This window comes from Eleutherodactylus coqui, chromosome 8 (assembly GCF_035609145.1).
Source record: "Eleutherodactylus coqui strain aEleCoq1 chromosome 8, aEleCoq1.hap1, whole genome shotgun sequence".
NCBI classification, from domain to species: Eukaryota; Metazoa; Chordata; class Amphibia; order Anura; family Eleutherodactylidae; genus Eleutherodactylus; species Eleutherodactylus coqui.
Window position 1 is genome coordinate 177,522,186 of NC_089844.1, and position 21,141 is coordinate 177,543,326.

General features: G+C 44.7%; 1 protein-coding gene across 1 annotated transcript; it reads right to left on the minus strand.

Annotated features, from left to right (window-relative positions):
* Positions 1-1,532: 1,532 nt before the first annotated feature.
* Positions 1,533-19,329, minus strand: LOC136577245 (uncharacterized). Its single transcript, XM_066577061.1, has 5 exons — positions 19,033-19,329; positions 10,491-10,751; positions 9,315-9,512; positions 6,368-6,429; positions 1,533-1,864 (listed from the first exon to the last, which is right to left on the minus strand). The coding sequence occupies exons 2-5, from the start codon at positions 10,735-10,737 to the stop codon at positions 1,760-1,762; spliced, it is 612 nt and encodes a 203-aa protein (XP_066433158.1). The 5' UTR covers positions 10,738-10,751; positions 19,033-19,329; the 3' UTR covers positions 1,533-1,759.
* Positions 19,330-21,141: the final 1,812 nt, after the last annotated feature.

The following is a 21,141-nucleotide window of genomic DNA, read 5'->3' on the forward strand; positions in this document are numbered from 1 at the left end:
TGGTCCCGTCATACATAGTGCATTATGTGCTATGTATAGCATAATATGCCCTATAGTGACCCCACAGGCCTCCCGTCATACACAGACCATTATGTGCTATGTGCAGGACAATATGCCCTATAGTGACCCCGCAGGCCCCCGTCATACACAGACTATTATGTGTTATGTATAGTATAATACACCCTATAGTGACCCCGCAGGCCCCCGTCATACATAGACCATTATGTGCTATGTATAGTATAATACACCCTATAGTGACCCCGCAGGCCCCCGTCATACCCAGACCATTATGTGCTATGTGCAAGATAATATGCCCTATAGTGACTCCGCAGCCCCTCGTCATAAATAGACCATTATGTGCTATGTATATTATAATATGCTCTATAGTGACCCCACAGGCCCCGCCATACCCAGACCATTATGTGCTATGTATAGTATAATATGCCCTATAGTGACCCCGCAGGCCCCCCGTCATACATAGACCATTATGTGCTATATGCAAGATAATACGCCCTATAGTAACCCTCAGGCCCCCGTCATACACAGACCATTATGTGCTATATGCAAGATATATGAAACAAAAAATAAACTGTCCCACCTTGCTTTCTTGCGCTGCAGTCTTGGTCCCATAAGCAGGTATACTCACAAGCCTTCACATTGCCATCCGGCTACTTTGGCTTTATATATGCAAGATAATACGCCTTATAGTAACCCCCAGGCCCCCGTCATACATAGACCATTATGTGCTATGTATAGGATAATATGCCCTATAGTGACCCTGCAGGCCCCTCGTCATACATAGACCATTATGTGCTATGTATAGGATAATATGCCCTATAGTGACCCTGCAGGCCCCTCGTCATACATAGACCATTATGTGCTATGTATAGGATAATATGCCCTATAGTGACCCTGCAGGCCCCCGTCATACATAGACCATTATGTGCTATGTATAGTATAATACATCCTATAGTGACCCCGCAGGCCCTGTCATACACAGACCATTATGTGCTATGTATAGGATAATATGCCCTATAGTGACCCCACAGGCCCTGTCATACACAGACCATTATGTGCTATGTACAGTATAATACGCCCTATAGTGACCCTGCAGGCCCCCGTCATACCCAGACCATTATGTGCTATGTATAGTATAATATGTCCTATAGTGACCCCACAGGCCCTGTCATACACAGACCATTATGTGCTATGTACAGTATAATATGCCCCATAGTGACCCCGCTGGTCCCGTCATACCCAGACCATTATGTGCTATGTATAGGATAATACGCCCTATAGTGACCCTGCAGGCCCCCGTCATACACAGACCATTATGTGCTATGTATAGGATAATACGCCCTATAGTGACCCCACAGGCCCTGTCATACACAGACCATTATGTGCTATGTATAGTATAATACGCCCTATAGTGACCCCGCTGGTCCCGTCATACCCAGACCATTATGTGCTATGTACAGTATAATACGCCCTATAGTGACCCTGCAGGCCCCCGTCATACACAGACCACCATAGAGGATTGCAGTAGCATTTATTATATGCACAGGGTCACAGCGTGTAACCCTTTCACATCCAGTCATTTCTCACCCCATTCCCACACTGCAGCTCGTACAAAGCAGCAACAGGAAAATTACAGACGGACAAAAATGTCTTTCAGGGTCAACTTGGAGACAAAGTTCAATAGTGATACAGATGCTGGAAATACAATGCAAAGCCTCAGGATGGGGAATAATCCGTGATGTCAGCACTGCAGGACCCTGCAGTTATACCAATACAATGCGAATAGGAACAGACACAGCATGACGGGTATGATGAAGCTGGAGACCACTAACCTGTTGGGGTACATCTGTAAGGACAAGAAAGCCACAGTTATGTTAATCAGTCGTAAGCAGTTTTAGCAGATTCAGTCTGAACTAGTGTGATAATAAACTGATCATTAACCTATTACAAATTCATCCACCATGGACGGTTCCTCTATGGATGGGTCCTACATACATGCATCCACTATACATGGGTCCTATATACATACATTCATTATACTAGTAGATTAAGACACCCTAGATGCACCCAAAATTGATGCCTCTCTAGATGGATTCATCAAAGATAAGCCCTGCGTAGATATATGCCCCATAGATAAGCCCTGCGTAGATATATGCCCCATAGATGAACTCTGCGTAGATGTATCCACCATAGATGAGACCTGCGTAGATGTATCCACCATAGATGAGACCTGCGTAGATGTATCCACCATAGATGAGACCTGCGTAGATGTATCCACCATAGATGTGACCTGCGTAGATGTATCCACCATAGATGAGACCTGCGTAGATGTATCCACCATAGATGTACCCTGCATAGATGTATCCACCATAGATAAGCCCTGCATAGATGTATCCATTATAGATGAGACCTGCATAGATGTATTCACCATAGATAGGCCCTGTGTAGATATATCCACCATAGATAAACTCTGTGTATATGTATCCACTATAGATAAGCCCTGCATAGATGTATCCACCATAGATAAGCCCTGTGTAGATGTATCCACCATAGATAAGCCCTGTGTAGATGTATCCACCATAGATGAGAAGGACTAAGATATATTCACTATAGATAAGCCCTACATAGATGTATCCACTATAGATGAGACTTGCGAAGATATATATATATATATCCACCATAGATGAACCCTGTGTAGATGTGTCTACCGTAGATGGTCCCTATTTATATGCATCCACCATAAATTGGCCCTATATAGATGCATCCACCATAGATGGGTCCTATTTATATGCATCCACCATAAATGTGCCCTATGTAGATACATCCACCATAGATAGGCCTTACACATATAGTATATGCATGCACCATAGATACTTTTATGTAACTGCATCCACCATAAACAGGTTTTACATAGATGCATTGATTATTCTGTAGATAGGTGCTACCCTGTTTCCTTGAAAATAAGCCCTACCCTGATTTTCAGGAAGGCTTGAAATATAAGCCATAACCCAAAATTAAGCCCTAGCTGCATTACAAAAAGAAACATAAAAAAAGAATACATTTCCTAGCAGGCTCAGTCCAGGTCCCGCACACTGATCTCCGGAGCTCCGATGCGTTTCTTGCAGTCCTCGGTCACTAACAGATCACTGTCTGGTTACTGGATTCATAAATGCAACCTCCAGGAAGTGATGGCTGTGATTGGTTATAACTAATATAAGATGGGGTCTTATTTTCAGGGAAACATGGTATTTACATGCATCCACCATAAATGGACCCTATGCAGATGCAGTTACCATAGATTGGCCCTACAGAGATGCATACACCATAGATAGGTCCCATGTGCACACATTCATCATAAATTTAGCCCCCCTCTGAGTTATATCTGCTATAGATGCAGTCAGCATAAATGTCCCCTAGAAAGATTTACCAAAGATAAGTCCTACATAGGGGAATCTAACATAGTCCGGTCTCCCCTAGATGTATTCACCATAGATGGGTCCTACATAGGGGAATCTAGCATAGTCCAGTCTCCCCTAGATGTATTCACTATAGATAGCTCCTACATGGGGGAATCAAGCATAGTCTGGTCTCCCCTAGATGTATTCACCATAGATGGGTCCTACATAGGGTAATCTAGCATAGTCCGGTCTCCACTAGATGTATTCACCATAGATGGGTCCTACATAGGGAAATCTAGCATAGTCCAGTCTCCACTAGCTGTAGTCACCATAGATGGGTCCTACATAGAGGAATCTAGCATAGTCCGGTCTCCACTAGATGTATTCACCATAGATGGGTCCTACATAGGGGAATCTGGCATAGTCAGGTCTCCCCTAGATGTATTCACCATAGATGGGTCCTACATAGATGCCTTCACTCTTAGTGTGGTCTACACTAGATGCACCCACCACAGATGGATTCCAATTAAGGTTACTAGACATGGACAATTTTTACATCTCCTATAGCTTAGAGGAAAATGCTTGATTCATATATTTAAAGGAGAACGCCAGACAGATCACAGTTTTTAATGAACCTTGCCATGCAGATCATGCAGCTGCTATGCGGCTCTTGGAGACAAGCAGTACAATCCTCGTTGGTCACGTTCTCTTTGTTGGTAGGTGACCCTGTGCAGGACTTCTTGCTCATAAGCAGTGCTAGCAGACAAGGGGTAACCCATCTGCCTGGCAGCACAATGCGGGCGACTTTTGTTCTTTGTCACAGGGCTCCCTATGTTCTATGTACGCCACCATTATTTGTGTGCATACCTGTACTCATTCCGGGTGAAGGACATCATCTCCTGGAGTTCACTGGCCACTATATGGCCTCATGCTGCCTCCATATGTACTGTGTTAGGGCTTCTGTAGACGAGCTTATGCATAGATTTTGTTGTGGATTGTCATGCAGATCTAACTCCTTCAATTTAAAGGGTGAAATCTGCTGAGGATCTATACCAAAACCCGCAGCAGATCGGCTCGGAGCTGTCAAGTCATCCAGATTTTCCAGACACCCCCGGATTTAGGGCCCCTTTAGGAGTGGCAAAGATGGAGAGCAGAGAGGTGAATATAGTATTTTTATAGTATTTTTTTACTTTAATTTATTGGCGTCTTAATGAGAGGTGTTTAATTACTAAGGGGACATGTTGGGGACACTTCCTACTGTGAGGCTATGGTGGGGGATGGTTTATTACTGTGGGGGTCACAATGTGGACGTCTTCTTACTGTGGGAACTACATGGCAGATACTTCATTACTATAGGGACCACATGGATGACACCTTTTTACTGTAGAGGCTATATGGGGACATCTTAATACTGTCGGGGCCACTTGAGGGATGCTGCATTAAGGTGGAGGCCCCATTGTGGACAGTGTGTAGAATAATCTATTTCTGGGTGGACAACATATTGTATTTCTAGGAGATCAGTGTAGAATAAGTTATTTCTGGGGCGCGATGAGCAGCACTATTTTCAGGTGACACAGTGTATGCTGTCATTATTTTCTGAGGAGCCAAAGACATCTGGGCCACCAACTCTGCAGAGGCAAGAACAAGCTGGAGAAGTCATGAAGGTCTGGAGCATATGGAGATGAAAAGGAAGTCCAGAGGACATTACCTGTGGGCACCTCAGTGTCATTGTGTATTCTTTCTCTGATTACATCAGTATTGCATTCCAGTTTGATATACTACACCTCTCAGCATGTCCTTTCCTTTGTCAAGGTCACACTGGGAGTTGTAGTTTCACATGGTAGAACCTTCCATAGCACACGATGGGCAGCCAATAATGTTTTGGTGTACTGAGCATATTAAAACATTGTTGGCAACACAACTTGACCACAACCTCTTTCTTTCTCTCTTGTGCCTCTGCCTCTCTCATTTTCTTTCTTGCTATGGGTTAGCCACACCTTCTAGATTAGCCACACCCTCTTGGCCAGGCTCCTATAAGGCCACTCCCATCATCCTGTGAAAGGCTCTATCAGCTACTTGTGAACATATCCCTAAGGGAGTCTTCACACTGGCGTTTTTCTCGTGCGTTTTTTTCACGCGATTTTGCTACCTTTTTTTAACCCGAACGTCAATAGGACTTTCTAATGATAAAAATTAGAGATGAGCGAGTATACTCGTTTCGAGTAATTACTCGATCGAGCACCGCGATTTTCGAGTACTTCCGTACTCGGGTAAAAAAGATTGGGGGGGGGGGCGCCGGGGGGCGGCGTGGCGGCGCGGGGGGTAGCAGCGGGGAGCCCTCTCTCTCTCCCTCCCCCCCCCACTCCCCGCTGCAACCCCCCACTCACCCCCCCCGAATCTTTTCACCCGAGTACGGAAGTACTCGAAAATCGCGGTGCTCGGGCGAAAAAGGGGTGTGGCCGAGTAGGTTTGCTCATCTTTAATAAAAATGTATTGTGATTTTTGTGCATTTTTAACATTAGAAGGTCCTATTGACGTTCGTGTAAAAAAAAGGTGTGAGAAAAAAGCCAGCGTGAAGGTACCCTAAGGAGGAAACCTGGTGTGTTGAAGAGCTGCCAAACTCCACAAGTATCGGAAGTTCACTTTCATTTGGACGTTTTGGCCGCTTCACATAGCCTGAAGATGTCCATTATGTTGTGCCTAATTACCACGACTCAGGTGTGCATTCTCCTCCGCCCACCGCTTTATCTGGCTTCCCCCTATGGTGAGCTCGATGCCACTTGATTCCAAGTTCACTGCCCCATGGTCCTCTGCTTCGGAGGATTAGTGCCCATACTCCATAATGCCTATTGGTGAACATAAAGGCGTAGACGCTCATCCACATGACACCTCATGTGCCAGGTCCCAGTGAGAGTCACTTTCATGATGATACACCTTTTGCATTCATTTACCTTACAGCTACTTTCAGTGTAATCTGAGTAGATATGAGAGATGTGAGAGTCCGCAGCTCGTCCTGTGAAGATAGGAAAAAAGAGATGAAACTAGAAAGAATAAATCAACAATATATGAATAAACCCATAGAAATAAAGTATGTGCATAACTAGTGCTGGATGTATCCAGATGACGTATAACTAGTGCTGGACGTATCCGGATGACGTATAACTAGTGCTGGACGTATCCGGATGACGTATAACTAGCGCTGGACGTATCCGGATGACATATAACTAGTGCTGGACGTATGCGGATGACGTATAACTAGCGCTGCACTTATCCGGATGACATATAACTAGTGCTGGACGTATCCGGATGAGGTATAACTAGTGCTGGACGTATCCGGATGAGGTATAACTAGTGCTGGACGTATCCGGATGACGTATAACTAGTGCTGGACGTATCCGGATGAGGTATAACTAGTGCTGGACGTATCCGGATGAGGTATAACTAGTGCTGGACGTATCCGGATGACGTATAACTAGTGCTGGACGTATCCGGATGAGGTATAACTAGTGCTGGACGTATCCGGATGACGTATAACTAGTGCTGGACGTATCCGGGTGACGTATAACTAGTGCTGGACGTATCCGGATGACGTATAACTAGTGCTGGACGTATCCGGATGACGTATAACTAGTGCTGGACGTATCCGGATGACGTATAACTAGTGCTGGACGTATCCGGATGACGTATAACTAGTGCTGGACGTATCCGGATGACGTATAACTAGTGCTGGACGTATCCGGATGACGTATAACTAGTGATGGACGTATCCGGATGACGTATAACTAGTGCTGGACGTATCCGGATGACGTATAACTAGTGCTGGACGTATCCGGATGACGTATAACTAGTGCTGGATGTATCTGGATAATATATAACTAGTGCTGGATGTATCCGGATGATATATAACTAATGATAGATGTACCTGAATGACATATAACTACTGCTGGACGTATCCGGATGATATATAACTAGTGCTGGATGTATCCAGATGATATATAACTACTGCTGGATGTATCCGGATGATATATAACTGGTGCTGGATGTATCCGGATGATATATAACTAGTGCTGGGTGTATCCAGATGATATATAACTAGTGCTGGGTGTATCCAGATGATATATAACTAGTGCTGGATGTATCCAGATGATATATAACTAGTGATAGATGTATCTGAATGACATATAACTACTGCTGGATGCATCTGGATGATATATAACTAGTGCTGGACATATCTAGATGAATTATAACTACTGCTAGATGTATCTTTATGATATATAGCTAGTGCTAGATATATCTGGATGCTATATAACTAGACTCATAGAATGGTTAGAAGGGACCTCCAGGGTCATCTGGTCCAACCCCCTGCTCAGTGCAGGATTCACTAAGTCATCCCAGACAGATGTCTGTCCAGCCTTTGTTTGAACACTTCCATTGAAGGAGAACTCCCCGCCTCCCGTGGCAACCTGTTCCACTCATTGATCACCCTCACTGTCTAATATCTAATCTGTGTCTCCTGCCTTTCAGTTTCATCCCATTGCTTCTAGTCTTTCCTTGGGCAGATGAGAATAGGTGCCTCTGCAGTGTGACAGCCCTTCAGATATTTGTAGACAGCTATTACGTCTCCTCTCAGCCTTCTCTTCTACTAGCTAAACATTCCCAGAACCTTTAACCGTTCCTCATAGAACATGATTTGCAGATCAATCACCATCTTGGTAACTCTTCTCTGAACTTTCTCCAGTTTGTCTATGTCTTTTTTAAAATGTTGACCAACACTGGTCCCAGGACAGAGCCTTGTGGTAGCCCACTTGATACATTCTTCCACTTGGATGTGCAGCCATTTATGACCACTCTTTGAGTACGATCACTCAGCCAGTTCTGAATCCACCTAACAGTTGCCTTCTCAATCCCATATTTGGTCATTTTTTTCAGTAAGTATGCTATGAGATACTTTGTCAAATGCTTTACTAAAGTAAAAAAAATACTATATTTACTGCATTTCCCAGAATTTATGTGAATAATATATGACTAGTGCTGGATATATGTGGATGACTTATAACTAGTGCTGGCTACATCTGTACAAAATATGGCTTCTGCTGGATATACGAGGATAATATATAACTAGGGATAGATATGTCTGGATCATGTAAAACTATTGCTAGACATACCTGAATGATATAAAACTAGTGTTGGATACATCTGGATGAGATATAACTAGTGATAGATATATCTGGATGAGATATAACTAGTGATAGATATATCTGGATGAGATATAACTAGTGATAGATATATCTGGATGGAGAAGACAAGTGTTGTCCGTCTCCCAGAAATATGATGGGCAGTTTGCCCTTTATGATTGGAGACTTTCTTTGACAGGCAGGAATACACCATATAAGGCCTCCCTCTACATCCTTCATACCTGGCATCATGGTCCACCCTGTTTAGAATCCATCCATTCCAACATTGGGTTGTTGATCCGGGTATACAGACAGGTAGGAACTATTTGAGGTTGATCCAGGGATTAGTCTGATTGCCATTAGGGAGTCGGGAAGGAATTTTTCCCCCAGAAGGGCTAATTGGCTTCTGCTCTTGGGGTTTTTTGCCTTCCTCTGGATCAACAACACAGGAGGATAACAGGCTGGACTAGATGGACATTGTCTTCATTCAGCCTTATGTACTATGTTACTATGTTACTGGTGAACTAACCCAATTACTGGTTTTGGACAGAGTCATATATATCACAAGCTTATGCTTGGACTCCCACTTGTGGCTTCTGCAGATGGAGTCCAGATTGTGCACCAGAATGATGGAAAGGCGTCACTTGTGATGCCTCCCATCAACGGAAAGAACAATGTATCGAAGAGTCTCCAGGACAGGTAGCAACACGTGGCAGAGCCTTACCTGTAATCATTGCCTTGATCTTGGATTTGTTGGCTACATTGGTTGGGTTGATGTCTCCATCTTGCTTCTCCTGTATACTGAAGAGGAACAGCTCACGAGCCAGAATCCCGATACTGTGCTGGTTCTCCAGAAGTTTGCTCTTCACCTGCTCGCTGTTATCATCCAGATCATCCATCACCACAATCACATTCTCCGCTCCTGCACATGAATAAGCAGAGCCAAGACTGAAACAAGCACTTGACTTCTAGCTGAGATGATTGTTCTCATCCTTACATTGTATAGAAAGAAACAGAGGACATTGTGACAAATGTAGCGAGGAAGAACAGGGGGCTATGGACCCCCATTCTAGTAATTGGTGGGAGCCCTCATCAACCATATATTCATCAGCTATCCTGTGGATAGGTGATGTTTTTCATAGGATAACCACTTTAACCCTTAAGGACCAGGGTGCTTTTGTCCTAAAGGATGAGACACTTTTTAGGGATTTTACCCATGTGGTGGTTTTACTGCCCTATTTATTTTCTTCAGCTGCCAAAATTATTTTTTGCTGAGTTTTTTCCCCATGACATTATATAGAGCTTTTTTAGTATCTTTTTTCACTGACTTTTTCTTTCAGTTTTTTTAAATTTTATTAGGGGAAATTTTTTTTAAAAAAGTTGTTTTTTTAATTGATAGTTTATTTTTATAATTTAGTATATTTATGCTAAAATAAAGTACAGGAACGGGTTCTCTATTTTGTTTTGGATGTTTTGATATATCATTTGTATAGTCTCGGATTGCAGGGTTCATATGACGATGGTTTTGGTTGGCGGTGGCATTTTCTCTTTATATATATATAATTTTATTTTATTTATTTATTTTTAATTTTATTCTGAATTTATTTTTTACTAATTTTTCTAACTATTTACACAAGAGATAGGCCATCAGTGGTTTGGTTTACAACTGGTCAACCCCTTTAAGATAACTGAAGGCTTGAACATAAGGATTCAGGATCCAACCTCTCAGACCATGTGGCACAGGCACGTTCGGACATATTCATTATCTTTTGTACGCCAGTTTTCAGATGTACAAAAGTTGCAATTTGTTCCCCTTAATACACTTGTCACAGGGATGTTGGAGGATAGTTTAGTTAGACAGGAATACATGGTCCCTGTAAATATGCCCTATTGATCTCACCCAGAGTATATGATAATTCCTTCAGTTCCGAGTCGTATAAGGAGTCCGTTACATCGATGACATTCAGTCGGCCTCTTGTCTTTGAATGATATAAAATAGCAAATGAGATCCCACTGATGGACATAGCAGAATGATTGGTGATGGTCACGGTTCGGACGTTGACCTCGGGAAGGAAAGTGTAAAGGAAATGTAGCAGCCATCGGTAGTTCTCTATACTGCATCTGGAGATGATTCCAACCGTCACCATCTTTTGTGTCCGGTCTGCAGAAGATGAGAGATTATTCCAAGTATCTACATCATATGGACTGACAAGAACTACAACAATGACAATAGAAAGACCTCAAACATGGCAGTATGGGGGTTTCATGGGGGTTATCACTCTGGAGTCATCAGTGATCATCAGGGCTCTTGCAGAGTTGGGTCTTCCAGGGACTAACATTCTGCTTGCCGCTGCCTCTCCCTCGTCCATCATCCACTGTGATCTGTAGCTACGCCTCACTTTTTAGTGGGGCTGGATTCCCCTAGTTGCTGGTCTATATAATATATATATATACCTGCCACCCAATTACTAACACCCCTGTTCTCATTGTATCTCCATTGCTGTCTAGTAGCCATGGCTAGTGAAATTTGACATACACTGATATATGTAAATGGGGGAGGTTAGAGAACAGTCACAAATCCTGATAATACCTGCATCCTATTAATCAAATTTTTCTAAAAAGATGGTGGCGGGCAGGAAACACTGGGGAACCGTAATCGTTCTGCAGCCTTTAGACAATTTTCATACATTCTATGAACATAACTCCACCCAAAATGTGACGTTCCGCTATTCCTCAAGTTTCAGTCCTTGTATTGTATCCTATTGTTGGTGATAGGCAAGCACTTTACTATAGGGTCTCAGAAAGTTCTCTCGGGGGGGTCACTCCCCAGTACATGTGTAAGGGGCTACCCTAAAGGGTTAAAAAGTCACTATGGTGATAGATTATGAGATGCGCAAAAATTATTCCAAATTTCCGAACATGGTGACTGAGCATACTCGGAGGATTTGTATTGACTGCCTAAAGCTCACAGATAAAAGAGACAGTTTCTTGCTGCACATTAGGAAAGTGTAGGATTGATGTAAGTGAGCTGGAAATGCTGCGGGAGAGCTTAGGAGAGAGGCGCAGGAAGATGCTACCTGGGAGAGCACTGCTTGGGTAGCATCTTGGACATTGTATGCAGAAACCAAAGGCAACCTTCTGCAAAGAGAAGCAGATTAGTTGCAGTAGTACCCCAAGTTCGTGGGGGATAAATGGATGGTGACCAGAAACGAAGGAGGATAGCATGGTAGAGGTGCACTCCCAACTTTGGACAATTTTGGGCTGGTAGCTGTGGCAACTTCTGTCCATCTAAGCCGTAAGTGAGGATGACCTTCATTCTAGTGTTAGGTGTTTACACTGCTAGGGATGGAACTAGTAGAGTAACAGGCCTGTTGCATAAGTAGGTATTACGCTGAAGGACTTGCTAGCTAACGTATACTGCTTGCAGTTGTGGACTGAGATAATACAGAAAGCTGACATAATAGAGACACTTTAACCAGAACTCATTTGCTGTGTTTTCAATAGACTGTGTTAATACTAGTACAATGTTAACAATGTGATGCGTTAGTAGCGGCAGAACCGAGGCCGGCAAGGCTGTAGGAGTAGACAGCCCATGACAGGGTTAACAGAGAGTAAAAGGGTTAACAAAGAGGAGGGGGGGGCAGGGGAGTACAGCAAGACAGCATGGAAATCCCACCCACCCGCCCTACTGGAAGATGATGGGGTTGTTTTGGTTAAAGTATTTAAAAAGGGATGATGTGCATTGTCATGGCAGCATTAGGGGGAATGTCCTTGGAGTTGGAGAGTGGAGGTAAGCCAGGGGCTGGATAGCCACCTTGCCCATTTATTAATTATTGATCATGGTGGGTCTGTCGCCTCTTGTCTCTGACAGGCCGGAACCCCTTCAGAGATGGTGAGAGTGGCTAGCCTTGGAATGGCTAGTAGGTCTCTGAGTCCGGAGGTAGGCGACTGGAAACAAGTTGCAATACTGGGTCTCTGAGTCAGTTTGCTTGCGGCGGGAGGCAGTTGTTGGAGATTGGGTCTCCCGAATCAGTTATTGTGCGTCGGGAGGCATTACGGTATATTTCCCGGCATATTTGCAGTAAAGGAGACCCTGGTTGAAGGACCTGGGGGGGAAGGGGGGGGGGGGCTGGCTCTAGTGAAGCTGGGAATTGGGTTGGGTTAGGAGCTTTAGGGGTGGGGCTTTTGTATGATGTGATTGGTGGGGCGGGCACCCGCAAGATGAATGAGCTGAGGCTGTGCCATGTGCAGCTAAGGCAAAATACATGTGTTTGAAATGAAAGGGATGAGGTGGGCTTAATGGGTTTCGTAGATTAGTAGTAGCCATGTATTTAGCTAACAGATAATATCCGACGACCGCAGCTAACGGATAATATACGACGGCAGCAGCTAACAGATAATATAGGACGGCAGCAGCTAACAGATAATATAGGACGGCAGCAGCTAACAGATAATATACGACGGCAGCAGCTAACAGATAATATACGAGGACAGCAGCTAACATGGTTGGAATTCAGAAATCTGAGTCAATGTATTAAAATACGCTAAATCACATGTTGCAGCATATCTTTCACGCCACATGAATCCATCCAGGTAACTGGGAATCATGTCTTTGTGCACCGTTCATGCGCTTGAAAACTGATTTTGCTCGTTTCCAACAATTTTTACTGTTGGTATGAGCGCCCGTGAGCGGATCGATACAATGTCTGCTGTGATTGACAGTTTGATGAGAGTCATTATGTGGCAGTTGTGTGACGTTTCGATCCGCTGCCCATTCGTCAGACATGATAATGGATTCTGGAGCGATGACTCGCTGAATTATTGGCAGCAAAGTCGCTGCATCTCTTCTCGTGACAAAAGTGATGAAACCTTTTCGATTCTGAACATCATCGGCTCCAACAATGCATCGGTCCTGATGTTGCAAGTTGTGGCCGCGATGACACTTTGCTTTCACTAGAAGAGACTCGTCAATTTGCACTTCTTTTCCTGGACCGCCAAGCTGAAGAGGCTCTGCTAATAACTTCCAGGAGCATACATCTCTGAAGTATTGATAATAGTCCACTGCAGTATGCGCCGCAATATCCAAATGCTGCATTGTTGTTTGCTGAGGCGTTTCAGTCGCCCAATAGAACACTAAATAGATGAATTTGGCGGGCGCAATTTTGGCTCCTTCAATCAAACTATCTTTCAAAACGGACTGCTTGCTTCTGTGGCCGGGACATCTCCACACATAACCACTAAGTTTACTGGAATCTTTTATTTGAGTCTTCCCGTTGACAAGGAATACATTCTACCTTCCAGACTTTTGTGGCTGCGCAAATATTCAATAGCTGATAAATCATCCTTACAAACCCCATTCATTTCAAATACATTCATTTACGCTTATGCACACGTTTTTCTGTCACTATGGGACGTAGGTTCCCGCCCAAGTGATTGCCTCATCCAAGCTCCGCTCCAAAGCCCCGCCCACCAATCGCATCATAGAAAAACCCACCCCCAAAGCTCTTAACCCGACCCAATTCCCAGCTTCAGTAGAGCCAGCTACGCCCCTCGCAGGTCCTTCAACCACGGTCCCCTATACTGCAAGTATGCCAATTCCCCTGGTTGATGAGGCGACAGAATTGTCCTGTACGGCCCCCTGCAATCAGCAAAGCCGTCCAGGTGTCATGGCAGCCGGGAACCTTCTGAAAGCCCCCAGGGCAGTCTTGGTAGTGTGCCTATCAAACCATCCCCACGGGGTGGCTTGATAGACTGCCTGTCAGATCTCAGTAGCATTACATCATACTGCAGAAGTGATCAAAGCATTGCTAGTTGTGGTCCTCCCTGGGGACTAAAAGAAAATGTAAAAATAAAAACAATAACATTTTACTAATTATTAAAAAAAAGTAATACATTAAAAAAAAAAAAACAACTTTTGCCATATTTACAATAAAAGAATCTAAATAATAAAGCAAAAATACATATTTGGTATCTCTGCGTCCATAAAAGTCCGATCTATCAACACATTATTTACTCCATACGGTGAACATTGTCCGAAAATAAATAAGTAAATAACGGCAGAAATGCACTTTTTTGGTCACCCTGTCTCCAAGAAAAAATGTCATGAAAAGCGATCACAAGGTGATATATATTCAAAACAGAAACGACAGGACGTAACGCACAAAATGAGCCCTCACACGACTATGTCGACGGAAAAATGTAACAGTTATTGTGCGCAGAAAATGGAGACAGAAAATAATTTAAAAAAATTAAATATCTTCAAAAAAAATACAAGTACTACAGCAAAAAATATATATATAAGTTTGGTATCGTAGTAATCGTACTGACCTATAGAATAAAGTATGATGTCATTTTTGTTGCAGTTTGTGTGCCGTAGAAAAAAGACGCACCGAAAGATGGAGGAATGTCGTTTTTGGTTTTTTTTCTATTTCTCTCCACTTCGAATTTTTAAAATGTCTTTCAGTACATTATATGGTACATAAAATAGCACCATTGAAAAATACAACTCGTCCCGCAAAAAACAAGCCCTCATACAGCGACGGCGATGGATAAATAAAGGAGTTAGGATTTTTTAAAAGGGAGAAGGAAAAAAAAAAAGGGGGGAAAAAAAAAAGCTCCGTCACTGAGGCTTGTTCACACGTCAGTATTTTGTGAGCCAAAACCAGGAGTGGCATGTAGAGGGAGAAAGTATAATAGAAAGATTGGCATCTCTTCCGTATTTTGAATCCGCTCCTGGTTTTGGCTTACAACATACTGATGTAAAATACGCCCGTGTGAAGGATGGGTGCAGCCAGAAGTGCAGACAGCCGGTTCAGTGACAGCTACCTACAGCGCCTGTGTGAAGGATGGGTGCAGCCAGAAGTGCAGACAGCCGGTTCAGTGACAGCTACCTTCAGCGCATGTGTGAAGGATGGGTGCAGTCAGAAGTGCAGACAGCCGGTTCAGTGACAGCTACCTACAGCGCCTGTGTGAAGGATGGGTGCAGCCAGAAGTGCAGACAGCCGGTTCAGTGACAGCTACCTACAGCGCCTGTGTGAAGGATGAGCAGCCAGAAGTGCAGACAGCCGGTTCAGTGACAGCTACCTACAGCACCTGGTGAAGGATGGGTGCAGCCAGAAGTGCAGACAGCCGGTTCAGTGACAGCTACCTACAGCGCCTGTGTGAAGGATGGGTGCAGCCAGAAGTGCAGACAGCCGGTTCAGTGACAGCTACCTACAGCGCCTGTGTGAAGGATGGGTGCAGCCAGAAGTGCAGACAGCTGGGTCAGTGACAGCTACCTACAGCGCCTGTGTGAAGGATGGGTGCAGCCAGAAGTGCAGACAGCTGGTTCAGTGACAGCTACCTACAGCGCCTGGTGAAGGATGGGTGCAGCCAGACGTGCAGACAGCTGGGTCCGTGACAGCTACCTACAGCCTCATCCCCGAGTCTCAGGAAAGAGGAAAAGGCGCCAGATAAAAAGCTTATCATTTCCCAGGGCCCCGTGAGACACCGGAGAAGCAGTGCAGGATTGTTTTAGGAAAAGCTGTATCTCTAGCCACCAAACCCTGTACTCACAACCCATAGGCCCTCCATGATTACATCACAGAGGGCCGATGATGTAACAGAGGGATAGCGCTCTATCTGTGAACCCACTATCTGCGTAGATCCCGGCATGTAGAGGGTTAACAGCGGGATAGCTGTTCTTATCTATTCCTGCTGTTGCAGCGGGAGTCTGGCTATCTGGAACAGTGCGATCTGATCCAGCGCTATCCAAAGAATGTAAGTTTACGTCCTGTGGCATTAAGGGGTTAATTAAGATGACCAGCATTGTTGTTGATGACATGTTGAGATGATAAAAAAAAACTGTTTTCTGCTTTGTTTTTTTTAAAAGCCGAGACTCTTTTTTTCTAATTTTTAGTGCGCCATAGATCCCCAAGATGGCGCTGGTGCATGCAACGATTTTTACTGCACTATCACTACAGTTAAAAAAGGGGAGATGCTGTTCCCTTGCAAAGTTAGCTCCGTGTAGGAAGGGAAGCCTCATCCGGGGTGGATGCTGCTTGGTGCCACGAACACACAGGAAGCGCACGGTAGAGTAGAAGACTGTGAGAAGAAAAGACCTGCTACACTTCCCAACACTGTAGTGCATGAGGGCAAAAGGCCAGCAGGCTACCCGCCACAGAATGGTTCTTCTGCGATGAACTAGAGCTCCAGGAGTACCTCCTATATGGACTTAGTGCTGTGTTCACCACCGCCTCAGCCCAACCACCAGGGGAGCCAGGACCTGAAGCTGCGCCCACCGCTGCCGCGGCCTAGTCATCTTCTGTTACCGCGGTCCGATCACCAAGGCCTTCGTTGGCTTCATGGATAGTGGTACCCTGTGGTTTGTGACCTGCTAGACTACCTCTAGATGACTGGGGCACCAGTCGAGACCGAGGCCTACGACAGAAGTTGTACTGTCGCCTAGGCCTGAACCTGCACTGAGACCTGACCCTGGACGGATCCACTCCAACTGCTGCAGATCCCCTTCACGAAGCGACAGAGGTTGAAGCAGCAGAAGTTCGCAGCAAATGGCTATCGCAGAGGACATCAAAGTCCAAAAGGTACAGGGGACAGTGACCTAATTTTCAGTAGAGTGGTGCTTTGGCTTTATTAGGCAGACTGACACTGGGTATTTAGTGTTAGTTAATCTATAAAAAGGGTTGACCTCCTAGAGTACCTTCACAACCTCCAGGTGGGTAAGATCATATACCTGAATAGAGGAGGAAAGAGGTCCCTGGGCTATGGGTGTAGTGTGCCCATATGAGCACCCAATCGCTGCACCCGAACTTTATGCCTGAACACCTCTGCCCCTTAGCCAGGGTCTAGGGCATATATACAGCCCATACCACCTTCTCCAAAACATCTACCTGCCACTGTTGCTGCAGTACCACTTGAGCCTCAGCCAATACTTGAAGAAACCCAGAGCCTGATTCTATGCCAACTGCTGCTGAAACGTTTATTATAGTGTCTTATAGGAAACGTCGCCTTGAGCTCAATGACGAAGTTGGTGGTACCCTCCTAATTCTTGTGGAAATTAAGGAGGGTCCAGATGGTTAGACTATGGAGAGAATGATTTTGAATGGGCGCCATAACTTGCATGAAATTGAGGGTTCCAACCTGATTCACTGCTGTTGTACAACTCTCACGTTGCTTTGTTAACATCTATTCCCCACAGATAGGAATTGTGATTTTATGGATGCCTGGAGAAGGTAAGTATATCAGTCTCAGGGGAGAGGGGTTCTCTTACTACTGGTACTACTGTATGGGTCACTTACTACTGGGGGTCAATATAGGGGAGACTATTAGTAGTATTACTACTGGGGCCACTGTAGGGGTCACTATTACTACTGGGGCCACTCTGCACGTGGCAGCATATATCAAGCTGACTTATGGTATGCTTATATGTGGCGGAAATGCTGCAGAATGTCCAAAGCTGAAATTTCCGCTGCAAATTCCGCAGCATTTCTGCACCCAAAAAAAGAGTCAAAATCATACCACTGGTGCGAATTGTGACTGGAAATCAGCCGCATATCACAGCTTATTTCATATCATGCAGTGCTGTCTCTTACCTCCTACGGTTTCCTGCCGGCAGTGCTCCCCGACTTCCGGTTGGCAGTGGCCTGGTCAGGTGCGACACCGCTGGTCAGGTGAGGGCACTACAGGCCGCTAGGAACTAGAAGCCAGGGAGCGCTGACAGCGGGAAACCTACATTTTATAACAACAGGGGGTAAAATCATACGTTGTGATAAGCCCCGCCCCCTGACCACTCCTCTGTGCCGCTTTGGCCTTGGGAAAATCTGGTCACCTTAGGGCGCCTTCACACTGGCGGGAAAATCATGTGATTTTGCACAATGCGAGAGTGACTAAAAATGCAGAATTATGAAACCAATGATTTTCAGGTGTTTCCTTCGCATTTGCAATGTTTTCACTCATGCCACGTTGTGAGATAAAAAAAATGGTGTCATCTTTCTGCGATGTGCGTTTTTTTTTATGCCCATGTTTTCCCGTGGAGCCTCCTTTTTATCACATCGCAAAGCGCGGACATGCGATTTTCGTGCGATGTGAAGTGTGTTTACCCTTAGAAAATTGCGGCAAAGTTGCACAATAAAAAATGTGCAAGAAAATCGTGAGCGACAGCGATGTTTTAGTAAAAAGAAACAGCGCTGCCGCTCAAAAATCACGGGAATGAAGACGCAATTTTGCCGCAATTTTTTTTCACCAAACTCAAAGTAATGGCCAACATGAAATCAGCAATAACAAAGCAAAACCATTGTCGTCAGCTAAGGCAAATAGAAGGGCATATATGGCACACGGACACGGAGAGGATGATGGGCGCAGTGGTGGCCGCACTGCGCATAGTATAACACACACTGGGGGGAAACAACAGCAAATCTGCAGGATGAAGTAGAAAAACCTCTCACCTAGTGCCACTTCTTGTCACCGAGCAGATCTCAGACAATCACTAATAAGAAATCACGTGCTGACAGACAAAAGTTACTTTCAGTTTCAAAACTTTCCATTAACTCTTCAGTGTCCGCGCAGACTTCCATCCATAGCAGCAGGGTTATTCCTGCGGCCTCCGCAGTTCTTGCTGGGTCCTGGGGTTATTTTGCTTCCTTGTTATGTTTGTCTCAAGCAGCACAATGTGAAGTCGGTCGTACACAACCCTATCACAGTCCTACCATTTCCACTCTCACAACACTGGTGGTTAAAGAAGCTGACAGGATATCCGCATAGAGCAGAAATATTGTTCCTTTTCTTGGCTGCACTTACTTCTCATATAACATACAGTTAGGCACTTCAGGAGGAACATGTAACAGCTTAAGACAACAGGAAGGCTTCTATACTTATATATACTGGGTAAAATTGAAAACAAAAGAAAGTGAACCCTTTGGGACTCCCAGGATTTCTGAATTCATATACATTTGGTATAGTTGCAAGGAAAAGTAAGTGACTCCTTTGGGATTCCAGGATTCCTTCATTGATTGTTACCAAAATGTGGTCTTATTGTATCTAAGTCACAATTATAGACAAATCTCATCCATGGTGAGTCAGGCCAGTCACTTCCAGGGGCGTTTTTAGTCCCTTCTGTGTGGCAGATGCCGCAACATCCCTCCAGCTATCTGTGTCTCCCACAGGGCAGTTGGCTTGCACACCCAGCTTTCCTTTCCCTGGCCAATTCTGGTGCTTTGTCTTACCGGCGCTGGAATAGAGACGCAGGTGTAGTAGCCGTGCCGGTCACTGAAGAGTAGCCAAGATAGCCAGGAGTCATTTTTGGGAAGTCATGGTATGCAGTACAATGGGCATTTTATAAATTAGTTGCCTCTGTGATTCTCATCTTCTGTGATTTGGGCATTTTATAAATTAGTTCCCTCTGCATCTGTGATTCTCTATCTTCTGTGATTTGGACAATGGGATGAGAAGGAAGCGTAGTCAAATGGAAGCCAGAGTTCAGCAGCAGGAGGTATCAGTATGCTGTACAATGGGATGAAATGGAAGCATAATCAAATGGAAGTCAGAGTTCAGCAGCAGGAGGTATCAGTATGCTGTACAATGGGATGAGATGGAAGCATAATCAAATGGAAGTCAGAGGTCAGCAGCAGGAGGTATTGGTGCAATTGCAAAGGAGCAGGAGGAAGAGGAGCTTGATCAAAGCGGTGGAGCACAATAATCATGCACTGGATCTGAGGTATGGTCAGGCTTTTATAGGAAGTCCTAATTAGTAGCAGGGTGGAGCCAGGGCAGGGAGACATGAAGTGGACTTAGCAAAAGCAAGAAAACATAGAACAAGGCTGGGTTTCAGCAAGGAACTGTCCAAACCCTGGATAGGTCAGGGGGGGAGAGCTGCTGACTGGAGTGTAAGAGGTCTCAGGTTGAAGTCCTAACATCTGGTGTTTCTTGGGTTATTTAAGGCACCATTCCCCACTTGCTTTAGTAAACGGTTCCATGTGAAAGTGATTTTACTCCTGGTTAAACCTGTGTCTGTGTACCCAGCTTTCCTGTATTCTACCTTTTGTAATCTTGGTCAGCCTGTTTTGTTGACTTGAATGCCCTCAACTTGTCTCTCCATGTTGCATGAACTCTGCCTGTATTTACCTCCGCCTGTTATAATGTCTACGTCACTACTTGCCCATCCAGTACTGTGCTATGGTTTTTCTGACCCATCCATATCCATGTTACTACACTGAGACGACCCCTGGGGTAATGGCCTGGGGGCCCTGCAGCTAAACCAGATCTCTCAAAAAGGGTTTCAAATTTGAAAACCAGGGGACCCCTAAGTGCAAACCTCAAGAACAGCAATAAGGAAATCTTAGTGAATAACTGAAACAACTGCTTTCCTGGGAAATGATAGAAATCATGTAAGACTGATGAAAGAATTTAAAGAATATGATGTGCATCGTTGTACTAACCCATTAGAGCACATGTGTCAAACACAAGGCCCGCGGGCCGAATCCGACCCGCTGCCTTTTTTTCTTCGGCCCGCGACGTGCCGACGGCCGCTCACTACTGCAGCGATTACCAGCTGGGGT

Bases quoted from the DNA above. Each gene is read 5' to 3' on its own strand.
- LOC136577245 (XM_066577061.1), bottom strand. From the start codon at position 10,737: ATGGTGACGGTTGGAATCATCTCCAGATGCAGTATAGAGAACTACCGA. The intron at 9,513-10,490 runs GTGAGATCAATA...ATTCATGTGCAG, and splicing joins GGAATTATCATATACTCTGG to GAGCGGAGAATGTGATTGTG. The intron at 6,430-9,314 runs GTAAGGCTCTGC...CTATCTTCACAG, and splicing joins GATCAAGGCAATGATTACAG to GACGAGCTGCGGACTCTCAC.